The 16,100-nt window shown below is 37.1% G+C and overlaps 1 protein-coding gene across 6 annotated transcripts in view; it reads right to left on the reverse strand.

Annotated features, from left to right (window-relative positions):
• atp2b4 (ATPase plasma membrane Ca2+ transporting 4) overlaps nucleotides 1-16,100 on the reverse strand; it is a 145,421-nt gene that overhangs the window by 2,153 nt on the left and 127,168 nt on the right. For 4 of the 6 annotated variants that reach the window (XM_081358449.1, XM_081358450.1, XM_081358452.1 and 1 more), the window contains 3 exons: nucleotides 15,342-15,553; nucleotides 14,423-14,530; nucleotides 12,899-13,081 (listed from right to left, as the gene is read on the reverse strand). In XM_081358449.1, coding sequence (XP_081214575.1) covers nucleotides 12,899-13,081; nucleotides 14,423-14,530; nucleotides 15,342-15,553 — 503 coding nt within the window. Of the gene's footprint in view, nucleotides 1-5,598; nucleotides 5,801-12,898; nucleotides 13,082-14,422; nucleotides 14,531-15,341; nucleotides 15,554-16,100 lie in introns of all 6 variants that reach the window. The other 2 variants (XM_081358454.1, XM_081358453.1) reach the window with 2 other exon arrangements.

Raw genomic sequence — 16,100 nt, forward strand, 5'->3', positions numbered from 1 at the left:
TAGGAAATACAAGCCATTAAAATAAAATATATTAAAATGAAACCTGAGAGTGAGATGTTTCTTCCTCCATACAAATAGACACAGCATTAAAATGCATAGCATGTGCATCCAGTCCTTCAAACCATACTGTATGCTCTGGGCCTCTCAGAGACTCTGTGTTGTGCGGTAAAACACCAGAAACTTATCTTGCTCTCTTGCAGTTTTTATGGTTTCAACCTTGGGAATGACCATACAGACAAATGTGAATTAGTATAACTTGTTTTGCAAGGGTCTGGATGCTTTTCCCTACAATAAGCTTATGGTAACAACCATGTCTGAAGAACCATCTGCCCTGCCAGCTCAGCCAATCAGCAGTGGCTTAGTCTATTCAATTCCTGTTTATTTCTCAGGTTTACATTATTGTACAATGCAGCTATGTAATTTTGGCAATTTATTATTATATTCAGATTCTGTTATATGAGAAAAGATATTATTATTATTATCACCACCATATGTATGAACAACTACTAAAACAATTCTAAAAACTGTGGGTAGGCTCTTTTGACTTGAGACAACCACCTAAAGATGATCTAGCAAACGCAGAGCAACATGCTAAAAACACCACATTTCTGCAGAAAATAAAATTTGAGTTAACATTTTAATACACTGCTTGTAAGGATATAGCATGACTACATCTGTCCATATTTACACTGCTACACTGCTTTTAAAAATGAACTAACTGAACCTTTAATTTGTCTGTATATTTGGATATTCGCTCCCATCTATGGTTAAATGAACCCTCTGACCCTATATATGCTTTGTGATTTGCCTAACACACATACACACACTTTTAATGTGTAATGCAAAAGGAAACCTAAATAAGGAAGGCAGAAAAAAAAAAAAATTGGCACTCACTCATAGCTTCTTCTAGAATATCAATAAAGAGAGATGGAGACAGAGTATAAAGTGTCAGAGCAGAAGACACAAGGTGTGATGAGAGGAGCTGAAAGCATGAGAGTGAGACAGAAACGGGGCTGCAAAGAAAGGGGGGGAGGGGGAGAGAGAGAGAGAGAGAGAGAGAGAGAGAGAGAGAGAGAGAGACAGACAAAGAGAAAAGTGTGAGAAAGCAATGTGAAAGCAGTTGTGAAAAGAGGGAGAGGGTTGGTGTTGAAAAAAGAGAGAGTGAGCCAGAAAAGAGAAAGAGGGAAAATTCAATAGGAAGGTGAGCATCACTATGGCCCCTACTCCCTCCGCGGTGCAGAGTAATGGATAATTTTGAGAAAATATTGTTTATGCGTGGTTGTTGAAAAAACTAACATTTTAAGTCACTGAAATAAGGCCATAAAACAAACATTTGTTTACAAGACTTAAGTACTGTATCTTGTAGACTAGAATTTTTGTCACAAAATGTGGAAATCATCTTGCACACTCATTCACATAAAACAATATATTGATTTAATTTTTTTAATACACTTTGTTTAGAAAGGCCATATGCTAAAAGTAGATGATCATGAATAATGGTGATTCACACCTGTGGAGACAATGGCCTATCAATGAAGAATGTGACGGGAACTACAAGAAAAAATCTGAGGACAAAACATTTTTTTTTTTTTTTTTTTGTAGTTTATTTATAATCTAGTTAACAATATAATCCAAATATAAATTAGGGTCAAAGTGCATTTTGATAGTCATACCTGGAAACAAATCCAAATATATAAGTAAACATGTTTGGTGTTTCTATGCATTGGAGATAAAAGCTTACCTGCTTCCAGTCAGTGAGCTCACCTTCACCATATTCACGTAGAATATCAGTCCAATGTAGCTATACAGCTCACTGATGCTCACATTTGTCCATTTGACTCAGTGACCTTTAGCATTTGCCCTGGCAGCCTAAGCATTTTTGTGCACAAAACTGAGACAACACTCTCAGGGGGAAAAACAAACATTTGAAGAGAGTCATATGAGAGTTTGTGGTCCAAGTTCACATGCAGGCTGCTATCTGGTCAGTCATTCTCATCTGTATTAAAAAAAAAAAAAAAAAAAAAAAAAAAAATGGAGTACATACTACACGATTTGTATATTATATCATGGAAACTTTTTGTTTAGTACATTCAAAACATCTACATTGAATCAGAAATTCACGAACAAAAGCTTCAGTGATGAGGCAGTATTTTACAGTAAACACTTCATAAAGTATCCAAAATAGTCCAATAAAATCTTCAATTTACCTTATATTACTATACATTTTCATCCTAGTTTAATACATTGCTTATATCAAATACATTTTATTTCAACATATTTCATTCAATTTCACTAATTTCAGCATAGCAATAAGGTTTGGGAAAAGCTAAACTAGTAAATAAAGTCTTTTATGTAAAAAATAGCACATTTTATAATGAGAGGAGTAACAATAAGTAACTTACTTGTCAGAAATTATATCCTCAGCTGGATCAAGTAGCTCCACAAAATGAAAGTCACCAGTCACGCTTTTCTTCTGAGGTAAATTCTTCGAGGATTAGTCCTCACCGCATCTCAAAACGATGTGAAGTCAAATGAATCTGATGAAACGTGATGCGTTTTATCGAGTTGATGTGGGCTTTGACTTTACATGGATCGCCTCTGATTAGGGCTGCATCTAACGATTATATTTGTTGTCGATTAATCTATCGATTATTTCTTCGATTAGTCGACTAATCTAACGATTATTTTTCCGATTAATCTAATGATTATTTTTGGGATTAGTTGATTTATCCATTGGCAAACTTTACAATAAATAAGTACAACAATAAATAAGTACAACAATATATCAGCTGAAGAGGGTAGTGCATCTGTATATTATTTTAACATGAAATCTATGAATGATGACAAAAAAAAAATATTTCAGAAAGGGTAATTGTCATTTTATTATGAAATATGCGAACAGGGAGCATTTTAAGCTTTATTTTTAACTAATGGTACAGTTTCATAAAATGTAAGATACAGTCACAGGCCTATTTAGGAAACGTGTTTAATATAGTCTGTTATTAATTACTTTAGTGGGAGTATGATTTAGGCTACTCAATTAACTTGTCCGAAAATGCACTTGTGTTTATCTGCAAAAAGGTTCACATACACTGGATTGCAGCCTAGGCTACTGTTAATGTAAATATAACGTTAGTCGTTTGTTTCTAAAGTCTACATTAGAGACCTGCACAGGACGGATTTCTCCCTTAATAATTTCTAAAAAGCTGACATCTCAGTTCATCGCAATCTCACAAATCTCTGTTATTATAAATGAAACTGGCTGCACAATTAATCTTTCATAATATCTACACTTTGTTTGCTATAATCAGATGATTTGCCAGTGTGCAGAATTCAGCACTAAACAAAAAGTCAATTTTGAGTGGTGAGGGGATTCTATAAATGCATCTGATTTGCGTTCAAGAAATCAACACATCTGTCTGTGATTGGCTACATTGTTCAACGCTGCAAACAGGTTATAAATAGATAGAGACTCTGGCCTGTAAATCGTTTCTATTTTGTTTTTTATTGTTGCTTTTGTGCAACAGATGAATGACAATTTATTTGTTTATAGATGTTCAATTTATAGATAATTCTATTTTGCGGGAGTCTCGCGAATCGTTTTATTCTCCCGCAACCAGCACACACACACACGGGTGCATTACCGCCCGCACTCGGCCATCAGATCCATATTTCCGCGCCGCACTCTGTTGCGTTGAGTCCCGCAGGAGTGCAGGTCTCCAGTCTACATGTGAATACACAACTTTTAAAAACCGTAGTTTAAAGTATTCCCATACTTTGGATGACCGTGGTCTGTCATTTTCACCATGAAGCAGAAGCCGCCATTACTCGATATTTAAACGTAAATAATTAATGTGACGCGTCGATGCATTTCATGCGTGTCGACGTATTTTCATAGTCGTTGTAATCGATGACGTCGACGCGTCGTTGCGGCCCTACCTCTGATCATTACCGTATTAATAGCGCGTGCTATCTGTAGACGTTTTCACATTAGCAGTAATGAGCTAAAACGAGAACGAATGGACATCTCTCTTTTCATACAGATTACATAACATATTTGTTTATATATTTGTTTTTGTCTTGAATTAGATCATTTAAAAGTAGACACTTAAATGTTTCTATAGATATATAGTTTTGTGACGCGCTCCAGAAAAAAGTTCACGGAAGCCGAGACGGCAGAAAACACAGGCTATTTGTTTTGATTGTACATGGACACAAATAATATTAGACACTTTATGGTTTTGAATGATGTATAACCCATAAATGAGAAACCACGCCACGTGTTTGACCAATGTTTAAATGTGATTAAAAGCCTAAATTTAATCTGTTCATCATATAAAGTGATTGTGTATCTTTGGAAAAATTTGACTAAACCGCTCAAGTCATATGGATTAGTTTTACGATCTCTTTATGAACTTTTGAGGCGTCAAAGTGGTAGTTGCGTAGCTGTCAACAGAGGGACAGAAAGCTCTCAGATTTTCATCAAAAAGATCTACATTTGTGCTCTGAAGATAAATTCAAGTTGTACGGGTTTGGAACAACACGAGGGTAATTAAAGATAGAATTTTCATTTTTGGGTGAACTATCCTTTTAACAATACAAAATTTAAGTGTAGAGAGGGTCCTTCATGAAGGGATTCAGTTGCTCACTTTCATTTAAAACAATCCTATGTGTGGCATCCTCTTACCATAGAACACTTCAAGGGCAAAAAAAATTCCAATGAATAAAATCATAGGGCATAATAATATAATGTAATTTGTAATGTAATAATATATATAATTAATAAAATGAATTTGTGCAAATTGTTTGTAAAACCGTTCTTGCAAAAGTTGTTGCAATGAAGTTCAAAGTTTATTTAAGAACAGGTTTTTATGAAAAATGGACACAGACATTAATCCTGTTTGTATTTCATGAATGTGGCCCATTGTGTGGATATTTACTCATCATATTTACTTGATTTTGGCCAATTAGATATCACTGTCGATGGGATTACACAGTGAAATGCACCAAAAATAGCATCCGTCAAAATGTTCTGATGCACAACATTGCTGATGATCATAACTCTTATATATAATATATAGAATAAATAAAAAAATATATAAAAATCTTGAGACAAAAAAAATATATATATAAAAATGGACTCTCGGCTGGACATTTATTAAGCATGTTTGTTTGACCCGAAAATAGCAAAAGGAAAAAAAATTAAGAGGATAAAAAAAAAACAGTATAGCCATTACCTCTTATATATATGTACAAATAAAACTATTTCTCCTAATAAAGGGAACTAAATAATTACATTAGATGTTAGGCCACCCTAAAAAAATCCTGGCACTGGTAACTCGCATGCAGACAACAGCAAGGCCTTCCATATTCAAATCACACATGATGCACTGGTTCAGGAGTTGTAAAAATATGCAAAGTGAATGAGAAAGAGAGGAGGAGCTTTAGTTGGGAGATTGTGAAGGACAGATTGGGAAAAAAATTTAAGAGAGGAAGAGTGGTCTAAAAAGGATGGTTATTGGTTTACTGGAGGTTAACAGGCAGATCAGAATGGCCATCATGCAATGGCAGTGCTAGTTTGTGTTATGTGGCACTCACTGCCTGTAGTAGAAGAGGAAGCAGGGGTGGGCGGCCCAGCAGCTGCAGCAGAGTTGGCAGACAGGGAGGAAGAGGAAATCCCTACATGGGTGGGGCTAGAAACAGTTTTTGCGTCGTTTTGCTGGCTGACCACGGAGGGCTGGCGACGCAGGGCCCCAGGCACCGCCGTTTGGCCTGTCTGGAATGTATAAACCACATCCATCTGCAAAGAACAGGGAGAGGACGAGGGGGGGAAAGAGGAAGAAAGGGAAAGGGAGTAAAACAAAGACCAAGGGCCAAAAGGAGTGGTTAGAGCAGATACATTTGTTATTTGAAAGGGAAAAAAGAGAACTTCCCCTCAACCCCACAAATAAAAAGTTCAGTTAGTACCAAGTCAGTCTGCCAGGAGAAGAGCTGGCACAGGAAGATAAAACGGAAAGTTTTATGTAAGGAGCTACTTTTTTCAGGAGAAAGGAAAGGGAGCACAAAGGAAGCTAGTTCTATAAAGTACTGATGAGTCTGAATCGTACTTGTGCCAATTATTTCTTTCTTTGAGTACCACTAACCATGCATGACAGATATAAAATAGAAATCCATGAGGATTTTGAAAGTGGGATGGTGGGAATGGAGGGGGAGAGATAAGGAGCTAATTAGTAGAGTAGTGTTTTTGCGGTCAGTTCACTGGCTCCTAATCAGGAATAAGAGTGAAGGGTGGGAGGAGGAAAGAAGAAGGACGAGAAGACTGTTTGGCCTCTTTTTCATCTAAGCTTGGAGGGAAGCTTGGTAGATTTAGCAGAGATGGTGATCTGGAACCACAGGGGGTCTGGACGTATCCAGGGCACACACACATTAAAACTATTCCTCCCCTTCACACATTACTGTCCAACTGACTTGCCCAGAAGACAAAATAAGATTAGACACAACATACAATGACATCAAAAGTACACAATTTAAGACTAGGGTTGGGTATCGAGAATTGGTTCCATATTAGAACCGGTAACAAATTTCCAAAAACCGATAAGACACACACATTTTGATTCCGCTTATCGATTCCTGACTTTGGGGCCATTCACATAACGCGTTTTTTTGCATGTGCAAATTCGTTATTTCAAATGTGGCGTGAGGCAAGCCGCAGGTCATATGACAAAAAAACAACCGACCTTTCCGCAACAACATCGAAAGCTCGGCCAAACAACTGATCATATCATTCATATCTCATCTCCATAAATATATCTAGTAGTAAAGCTAATGCAAGGTCTAGAAATCAATTTATCCTTTGCTGATGGTTGCATAGCAACAACAGATGCCACGGGAGCGCAAGCGCTTGTGGAAAGAATGAGAACGCGGTTTTCCACGCATTTTTAGACGTGATATGTGAATGGCCCCTTTCTCAGTCATTATCGCGCGATGCCAGTGAATACAGCTGTATTGATCTGCCAGGACCTGGCTCCCACAATGATCGGATTTCATTACTGTACGTCACATTCAACAAATACAAAACATACAGATGAGCAAAACATACAGATGAGCCAACATTCAACTCCAATTAAGAGATGCATAATTCAGGATAAACTGAGAATCTATTTTTTTTAAACTGAGAATCGTTTTTGTTTTGTTTAAAATGTAGATCACGATTACATAAGACAACTACAAACAGAATAATATGTTTCAGTCTATTAAAATAAAAAATAAAAAAATCATTTGAATCATTAATTCATACACTTTTAAAACTAATTAATTCAGTGTCTCATTCATAAATACCCGTTTAATTAATGGATGATTGACCGTTTTTTAACAAATCTTTCGAGTCTTCTTGAATAAATGATTCAATGAAAAAAATAAAATAAATTAACAGTCGATTGTTGCCACTTACTGGAGTAATGTAATCAACACAATCTTTATTTGAAGAGACTCCTTTCACTTGAGCCATTTTATTGGTTATTGCTTAAAATTGGCAAGAATAAAAGGTAGAAGCATTTATTCTTCAAGTATTTGCCCTTTTATTTTTCTCTCCAAAAAATATTGGAATCGGAAACAAGAACCGATAAGAACCGGATTTGATAAGCATAATCGGAATCACTAAAATTTAAAAGATACCCAACCCTATTTAAAACTGTTGAAACATTCATGTTAATATGGGAACAATATAAAAGGTGGTTATATTAGAAAAATGTAAAAATGAAAAATAAAATAAAAAAATTAGATTTAAAAAAAATCTTAAGTTTGTCTTATCTAGTAAAAAATATCTAAAAACAGATAATTGATTTTACTTGACCAAAACAGTATAGGATTTTATACATAGAATGCATATATATCATCTTTAAACCAAGAATCAAATGTTTGATAGATCTTAGTAATTGCTTAAAAAAAAAAAAAAACATTTGCCAATGGCATACATTATTTTAAATAAAGAACATATAAATAGTTTATGCCAATGGCAAATAGGTTTTTTTTTCTCTTGTTTTTAGTATAAAACTTTCTAAATTGATCAATTAACCGATCTGTGAAAATGTATTCTTGTTTTAAGGATGTTTAAATAATTTTACAGATAATATCGATTTTTTTTTATTTTAGCAGTGTAAAACAAAAATCACATGTATACACACATATAAACTATATATATAGATAGACACGCACACACACACACACACACACACACACACACACACACACACACACACACACACACACACACACACACACACACACACACACACACACACACACACACACACACACACACACACATAATATATTAAACTGATACCTTTAAAATTATTTTTGCAAGAATTGAATTAGAGGCGTGATTACATATAGGAATAACAAAACGGTTTTAACACTACTCTGTAGGCTGTTAATTTTCACATTCACTTCAAATCTTATTTCTCTAACACATTTATATATTGATCTACTACTTAAATATATTTATTCCTAAACCCAAACAACATAATGAGAGCTGTTACAAAAAATGGAGAAGGAATAAAAAAGAATAAAAAAGGGTTTGAGATGGTCCCGCATCGCAACATGATTTCCCCATGACCTGGCACATTGCTGAAAGGCAGATTACACATCTCTTAACGATACAAAACAAAAACAAAGCTAGGAGTGAAGGGAAGCAAATCTAGAGGGATAAATCATTGCCCGTGGAATACATTGACAATCTTAAGTGGGTGGTTTACCATATTGTTTTATATAGAATATTCTTAATAGAACACCCTCTCAGAATGATCGCCCACCAACACACAGACACTCCTGGAGGATCCAGATAAATACATCTGTGAACCCTCTCACTGAATCCACTCATTGTTTGTAAGCAGCAACACTGTAATGTATGAAGGCAATGGTAAGTGAAAGGAGATCCTCCCACACGGCCTCCATAAAAAAGTCAGTCCCAGTCGTTTACTTGCACATCTTCAGATGAAAGCGAGCGAATGTTGCATTTCCAGAGACAGAGTGAAAAGGATTTGTATCCAAGTCCCTGTGAGCACAGTCCCCTGATATCTCCAGGCAGGTTGTGCATAGTCAGAGAAACATTGGCTCCACTGGCCTTTTAAGAGTGTCATCTCCAGGGCACATGCTGCTTTTCAACCCGGGCCACCAAAGCAGCTCACAAGTCCCTGCTCAGTCTTAAGAGACTTGCTTTTCCACAAATTAACCCATGAAGAAGCTTGAAGGCCACTAGGGTGATGTCTACATAAAAACAGCCACTGGCTGTCCAGAATGTTCACTAATAATGCCATTCTGAGCAACATACATGCTGTTTTGATCTGATCCAATTTATTCAGATCAGCAAATTCTGATTATGAAACTGGGCAAAATAGATCAAACCCTGATACATATTTTTTAATTTAGCTAAACAAATAATGTATTTCAAATGTTTTGCTAGGAATGTGCACAAGTAATCGGACGTGCAACAATCAATCATGAAAGCAATGATTGCCATGACAATTTTTTTTATCTGATTGGTTATTGTGGCATTTTGGGCGGTACCTGAGGTCTGACCGGTTAGCTTTAGGAACAGCATGATGTCCAGACCAGCAAAATAAAGTGAAAACTATGGATTTAAAAATGCACAGTGCTGCCTGAAATCACTTTGATCATGAAAATACAGTTAAGTGCAAGATGTGCAGCACTAATTTGCCATATACATAACATTATTATGGGAACACTGTTGTAATAGAATGTCATCACTTCTTTTTGCTTTAGTTGCCTGTGTTTCAGAGCGTATTCACATCGGGGGTTATACATTCAGACAAGCATGGACAAGTTCATGTGCGCATTCGTGTCCTTTTGTAAGTTGTAATGTTACTTTTATGTTGCTTATATCTGGGACCGTATTCACAAAATATCTTAAGGCTAAAAGTAGCTCATAACTTACTGATTTAGGAAAAACTCATACAAATAATGGACGTGTCTGTCCTAATTTTAGGACTCCTACATTTTTGCTCTAAGAGTATTTCACAAAGCAGTTTAATGCTAAAACCAGTTCCTAAATCTGTGAAAAGTTAGGGGTAGTCAAGAACAGTGGTTCTCAATCCTGGTCCTGGGGACCCACAGCTCTGCACAGTTTGTATGTCTCCCTCATTTAACACACCTGATTCAGATCATCATCTCGTCAGGAAAGAGCTCTGAACTGAACAGGGTGTGTCAGATAAAGGAGACATATAAAATGTGCAGAGCTGTGGGTCCCCAGGACCAGGATTGAGAACCACTGGTCAAGAAGACTCTTAAAGGTGACATATTATGCCCCTTTTCACAAGATGTAATATAAATCTATATTATCCTCAGAATGTGTCTGAAATTTCAGCTCAAAATACCCCCCAGATCATTTATTATAGCTTGTTAAATTTGCCTTTTTGGGTGTGAGCAAAAACGCTCAGTTTTTGTGTGTGTCCCTTTAAATGCAAATGAGCTACTGCTCCCTGCCCCCGGTATCACCGGCGGGGGCTTTTAGTAAAATATAGTAAAATGTGCATGTCCTGTTCTGTTCTGAGCTCTGCTCTGTTCTACTTGCTCAACACCCGTGGACACGTGCGGCATGTGCATTTTAGTTTCACTTTCAAATTAGCGTCAATTTAGGGGTGGACTGCTTGAATGGTGAATTCATTAGCCTATTATTCTTGAAAAATACATCAACAAAACCGTACAATGACAAATTCGCTTATATAGGCGCTTTTACATTCCGCTTTAACACCAAATACTCTGCTTTCATCTTGTCAGTCAGCTCCTCACTCTCATGATAAATTAAATCTGACGACTGCTGCTTATCTGTGCTGCGACTCTTGTTTAGCTCACGATTTATTAAGTAGACACAGTTCAGTTTTTAATTGTAGGGTGTTTTCTCTAACTGAACTAAAGAATTTTATTCAAAATAATTTTAAAACAGCCAGCGGTGGCCAAGTGATGTTGCTTCTGAACACCGGTAACACCGTCAACACCGACTATCATAGCAAGCCTAGCTTGCAGAGAAAGGCTCACCAAAATGAAGTTACTGGGTTGTCACTTTTCACATTTTCTGGGTTGGTAGATGTACCGGGGACCCAATTATAGCACTGAAACATGGAAAGTCATATTTTCATGATATGTCACCTTTAAGTCACTAAGACCAAATCACAAACAATCCTAAAATGGCTGTTGCAAGCAATCTGCCTCAGTAATCCGCCCAAAGACACTGCACACCATTGAAGCAATAGGTGATAGAGCCTTGGGTGCGGAGCCTTTTCTTGATTAATGCAATAAATATTTTGATTTCTAGATTTTAATCTGCGATGACATAACATAAAGGGGCAATTCCACGCAAAACTGTCACATCCATAACGCCAACACAATGCCATGGTATTTAGTTGGCGTTATGGATGTGACAGTTTTGCGCGGAATTGCCCAAAGGTTAATTTATGTACAGCCTTGTGGGCAGCTCGGGTGCCCCGAGTTCGAGTTCTGGCTCATGGACGTTTCCCAATCTCAGCCCCCCTTTCTCTTTTCCACTTTGCTTCCTGTCTACTCAATGTACTATCATAATAAAAGGCAAAAACACCAAAAATAAATCTTTCAGAATAAATTAATAAAAAAGAAAATAATGTCAGATTACCTGTGGCACTTACAAATGATCGAACAGAGTAAAAGAATTTAGCGTGCTGTCAGAGGGGAGGGCTCCGAGCTTGGAATCGAGCCCAAACCCAGAGTGCTCCCCTGTATCCCCGGCTGGGAATAGGAGGAACCAGCCAAGAGTGAGGAGTTGGGGTGGTGGAGGAATGCAGAAACCTGTCGAGGTAACTAGGTGAGTCGGCTGTGTGTGTACATATATATATATATATATGTCTCCTCTCGAGCTGATTAGATAGACCATTTTAGCGTGCTTCTCTTTGTTTATAAAGCATCATTTGTCACTCTGCAATCTCTCGGGATGCAGACATGTAAGAGGCTGACAATTAGCTGAACATATACTTGTTTAATAAGCGACACTTATTTGACAACATTTTCATTTTAAAATCTCTATTTGAATATGGCAACATGATACCTCGCTCTACAACATTTCTGATTAAATCACAGACAGAGACCCATCCCCCATCAGCCAATCACTGTGTGCATTGTTAGTAAGTGTGTTGACATCATCCATAGCAACGAGGTTAACCCTACTCTTTCTCTTGGCTTAAGACTTCTCTCTATTCCTCAGTAAAAGTTGGTCCCAGCAGTTTTGTGAATAGGTAAGAGTAAACCAGTCAACCTAAGAACTTTTTCTGCTATTTAGGAGAACTCTTAGTGGTAAGATAAAATGTTTTGTGAATACGGCCCTTGATTAATCTCATATAGGATGCGTTTGGTTGAGTTTATTAACCCGCTAGCAAAGCGCTTTAGTTTCAGCTCAAACGGCAATGCCCGACATTGACTATGATCGGGTTATTTGAGACAGTCATATTCCTTTTATATTTTTCTTTTTCAAAAACATATATTATATAATTAATAATCCAGCAGTGTTATATTTTTCTCATCATTTTTTTCAACAGTAGGTTGTAGTTTTTTGCATTGTTTTCTCTCCAACTTGTGGTACCCTTTGAAATGAAGAACAAAGTGCCATTGCAATTGTTGAACATTGAGAAAGGATATAAGCGTCAAATAATTGCATCAAAGTTAGATCTAAAATGCCAATAAACCTCACGTATTTCAGCAGTAAGCTGCCAGAGCAAAGACGTTTCTCTAGACAACATCTACAGTGGCAAAGTTGTGTGTAGGTCACTGTTGTTGTATTTAAACCATTAATACTCTCTCCTGGGACAATTGCTGGAAGGAACGAGAAGGAAAGTAGAACCAAAGAGCAGCTTACCTGAGTCTGGATGCGGTTGAGTCCTCTGAACCACAGAATCTGTCCCCTGCGCATCTCCATCTCAGCGTGGTCAATTTCATCAGCACCTTCAGGTAGCACCTCATTAGTGATGTCCTCTTTGGGGATTCCATGACCAGCCTCCTTCAGGAACTTGAGGCGGTGGGTAGGGACGGCAGTGACAAACTGGAGGAGGATAAGAAAAAACAACAACAAAAAAAACAGGGTCAAGTGATGGCAACTGCAGCTCATCAAATAGTGTGTGTATTTGAAGTCGATTCATTTTAAGTTAATAATATCTTTAGGATAATTCATTCATTTCAATTAAATGGTTATAAAAATCCCAGCTGTTTCCAATTCAGTTATATATATCAAGGGTGTTTTTATTAGTTGTATTTAGTATAAATGTATAATTTCTCTCTTCAAATTTAATTGTTAATCTGATTGAGATCATTATCATTTTTGTCAGATGAATACTGCTTTGACTGAAAATAAATCATGCTGTTATAATGTTCAAAAGACATCAGCCCCTTTAGCTTAAATGTAGACAGTTTCTGCTAAGAGTCTCACTGTAATTTAACCTCTTTAAATTCTAAAACTACAGTTTCAAAGAGGCTTTCCAATGCAGACACACATACACAAACACATGCCAGTCTCTACCACCTATGGTAGCTCTAAAATAGATCCAGATATTTATTTGCAATCCCCCATGTAGGTGGCTCTGTTAAAGCTGTTTGAAACAAGACATCACTGAGACAACTTAAACATGGAGAAGTAGTGTGTATTCTCTCTTCTATGTATCAAATTCCCAGTATCTGGTTCGTGAGGCCGCACGCGTGTATGCGCACAAACAAATGCTTGCATGCACAAACATCAGCTGAGAAACCCAGTAGGAAGTGGCTTATATGTGATGCAACTGCCAGAAGGAGCAGACTGCTTGCAGCTTTAAAGACTTTATCCGCACTTGATAACTTCCTCTGCCTTTTGATGACCTAACATGATGCGTCAGTCCTGCATACAGAGTTTTAAATGTACTGTAAGCATGGCTAAATGGAGGCAGAGGACCTTTCATGTGCTGCGGGATTGATGAAGCTCACACCTCTCTGTCCTCTTCTTTCTGAGCTGAACTTTGAAATGGCAGCAACCACTCTCTGGAATTGTGCAGCAAGTTGCCGTCTGCCAGCCTCCCTCGTTCCCTCCCACAGGTTTGAATTCACACACAGCTTCACCTCCCCCTCCCATCCCCTGCCCTTCCGGTGGGATTGAAGAGAGAACTAAAGATGTTCCACATCACCCACGCGTGTGCATTCTGCTTTGTGCATAGTGATGTTTTCATTATTTCACCACTGACAAGCTTGTGGATCACTCTCTTTCGTGACTTTCGTCACCTGTAAATCTAATCTAACTTACTAAAATACTAGTTTTTACTCTAATTTTTATTCTTTACTGATGTTGTTTAGACTATAAACAATCAACAGAACTATTGATTAGTGATAAATAATGACATACTGTAAGAATTTGCCTTACCTGGCCCCAGAGCAGCTCACCAACCCCGATGAACACACACCAGAGCCACTGATCGAGGGTGAGGGCTGTGCAAGAGAACGGCTTCCCTCCAAACTGCACAATGATGATCTGTAACAAGGTGTACTTCATTAGTCCAGCTATACTGTAGTAAAGCAATAAGCAACGAGAGACTGAGTTAAAGCGATTTCAACGAGCTTAAGCTGTGTTGTTTGGATTACTTTAAACCTCTGTAGTCAAGATGAAAATAGTTGTAACATATTGCCTCAGGTAGCTTTTTTGCTTTTATAATACAGAAGCAACAGAAGCACAGTTAAACAGTCTATCCATAATAATATATCCATTATAAAAAATCTACTCTACTATATACAATACAATAAGCTTCAATGAAGAGACTCAAAGTTCCTTCGTTACTAGTTCTATAGTGACGTTTTAGACTCTCTTTAATGTTGTGTGACAGATCACTATATAGGCGCTTCAGTTTAAGCAGCAGCACACGAGTGAACGCGATCATCTCTTCCTAATAGACATGAATGAACATCTGAAGGCATGTTGAAAGATACAGTACAACTTACTGAAACGTATTATATTTCATGTAATTGCTCAATCAGCGTTTCAAAGGCGGAAAGACATCAGTAAAACAGCTTGTAAACAATGTCATGTAGCATTAAATTTACCTCAAGCAAGTAATTCAGCATCCACAGCTTGTTAGTCAGCTAGAGAAACTCTTTCGCTAAATATACGCACTATATTAGCCTATATATTCATTATATTTAACTTAACCTGTTACTGATGTCTTGATTATTTAATGTATGTTTAAAAATGATATCCTGAAAATGACAGCCAGTGTGTAAATGATTATATTTCAACAACGAATTGGAGTAAAATCATAACTAATTAAAAAAAAAAAAAAAAAAATTACCTGCAGAGCAAATGTTCCTAGTACGACGAAGCAGAAAATGGGGTTCCGGTAGATTCCCTCAAACACATTCCTCTCTCCGTGGATCTTGCGGGCATTGATTTCGTTGAAGAGCTGCATCATGACAAAGACGTTGAAGATGATGGTGTAGTGTTCAGACGGTGGGGAGTGGAGAGGGGTGTTTCGGCCGCTATCAATGCTAAAGAACTTCTCACCTTTGGGGACAGAAAAATGTTTTCTGTAAATAAGTGATGTGAAAGTTCAAAATGCATAGTGTTGTATGTCAGGAGGAGCACTGATGGGAATGAGCAATAAATATTTGTTACTGTTCATAAAATAAAACTCTCCTGAAGCACTATGACATGCTTTAGATAGTCTATGATGTGATCTATCACACTGTAGAGAACAAAGACTAGTATAATACCAGGATCTACAGATAGGCTGTCTATTACTGGCAGGTTTTCACTATGAAATTTGGAATTGGGATGGAGGCCCAAAACTTAATTTATTTAACATTAAAGCCTAACATGGAAAAAAATACTCTGAAAGAAAAATAGTTGCAATACTGGTCTTAAATTTTAATTTCTAGATCTACAAGAACTCAATATATATTTAAATTTTGCATATGGATATTTTAGAAAAGCCATGTCCAGAGATGACATGTAAACCCTCAGATCCATTTTTCTCTAGAAGGTTTTTCCATATCATGTCCAATACTGTAAAACATTTCATGGTAAAACGTATGGGTGCTTGAGGCAAATT

Source organism: Scardinius erythrophthalmus, assembly GCF_964197995.2.
Source record: "Scardinius erythrophthalmus genome assembly, chromosome: 25".
NCBI classification, from domain to species: domain Eukaryota; kingdom Metazoa; phylum Chordata; class Actinopteri; order Cypriniformes; family Leuciscidae; genus Scardinius; species Scardinius erythrophthalmus.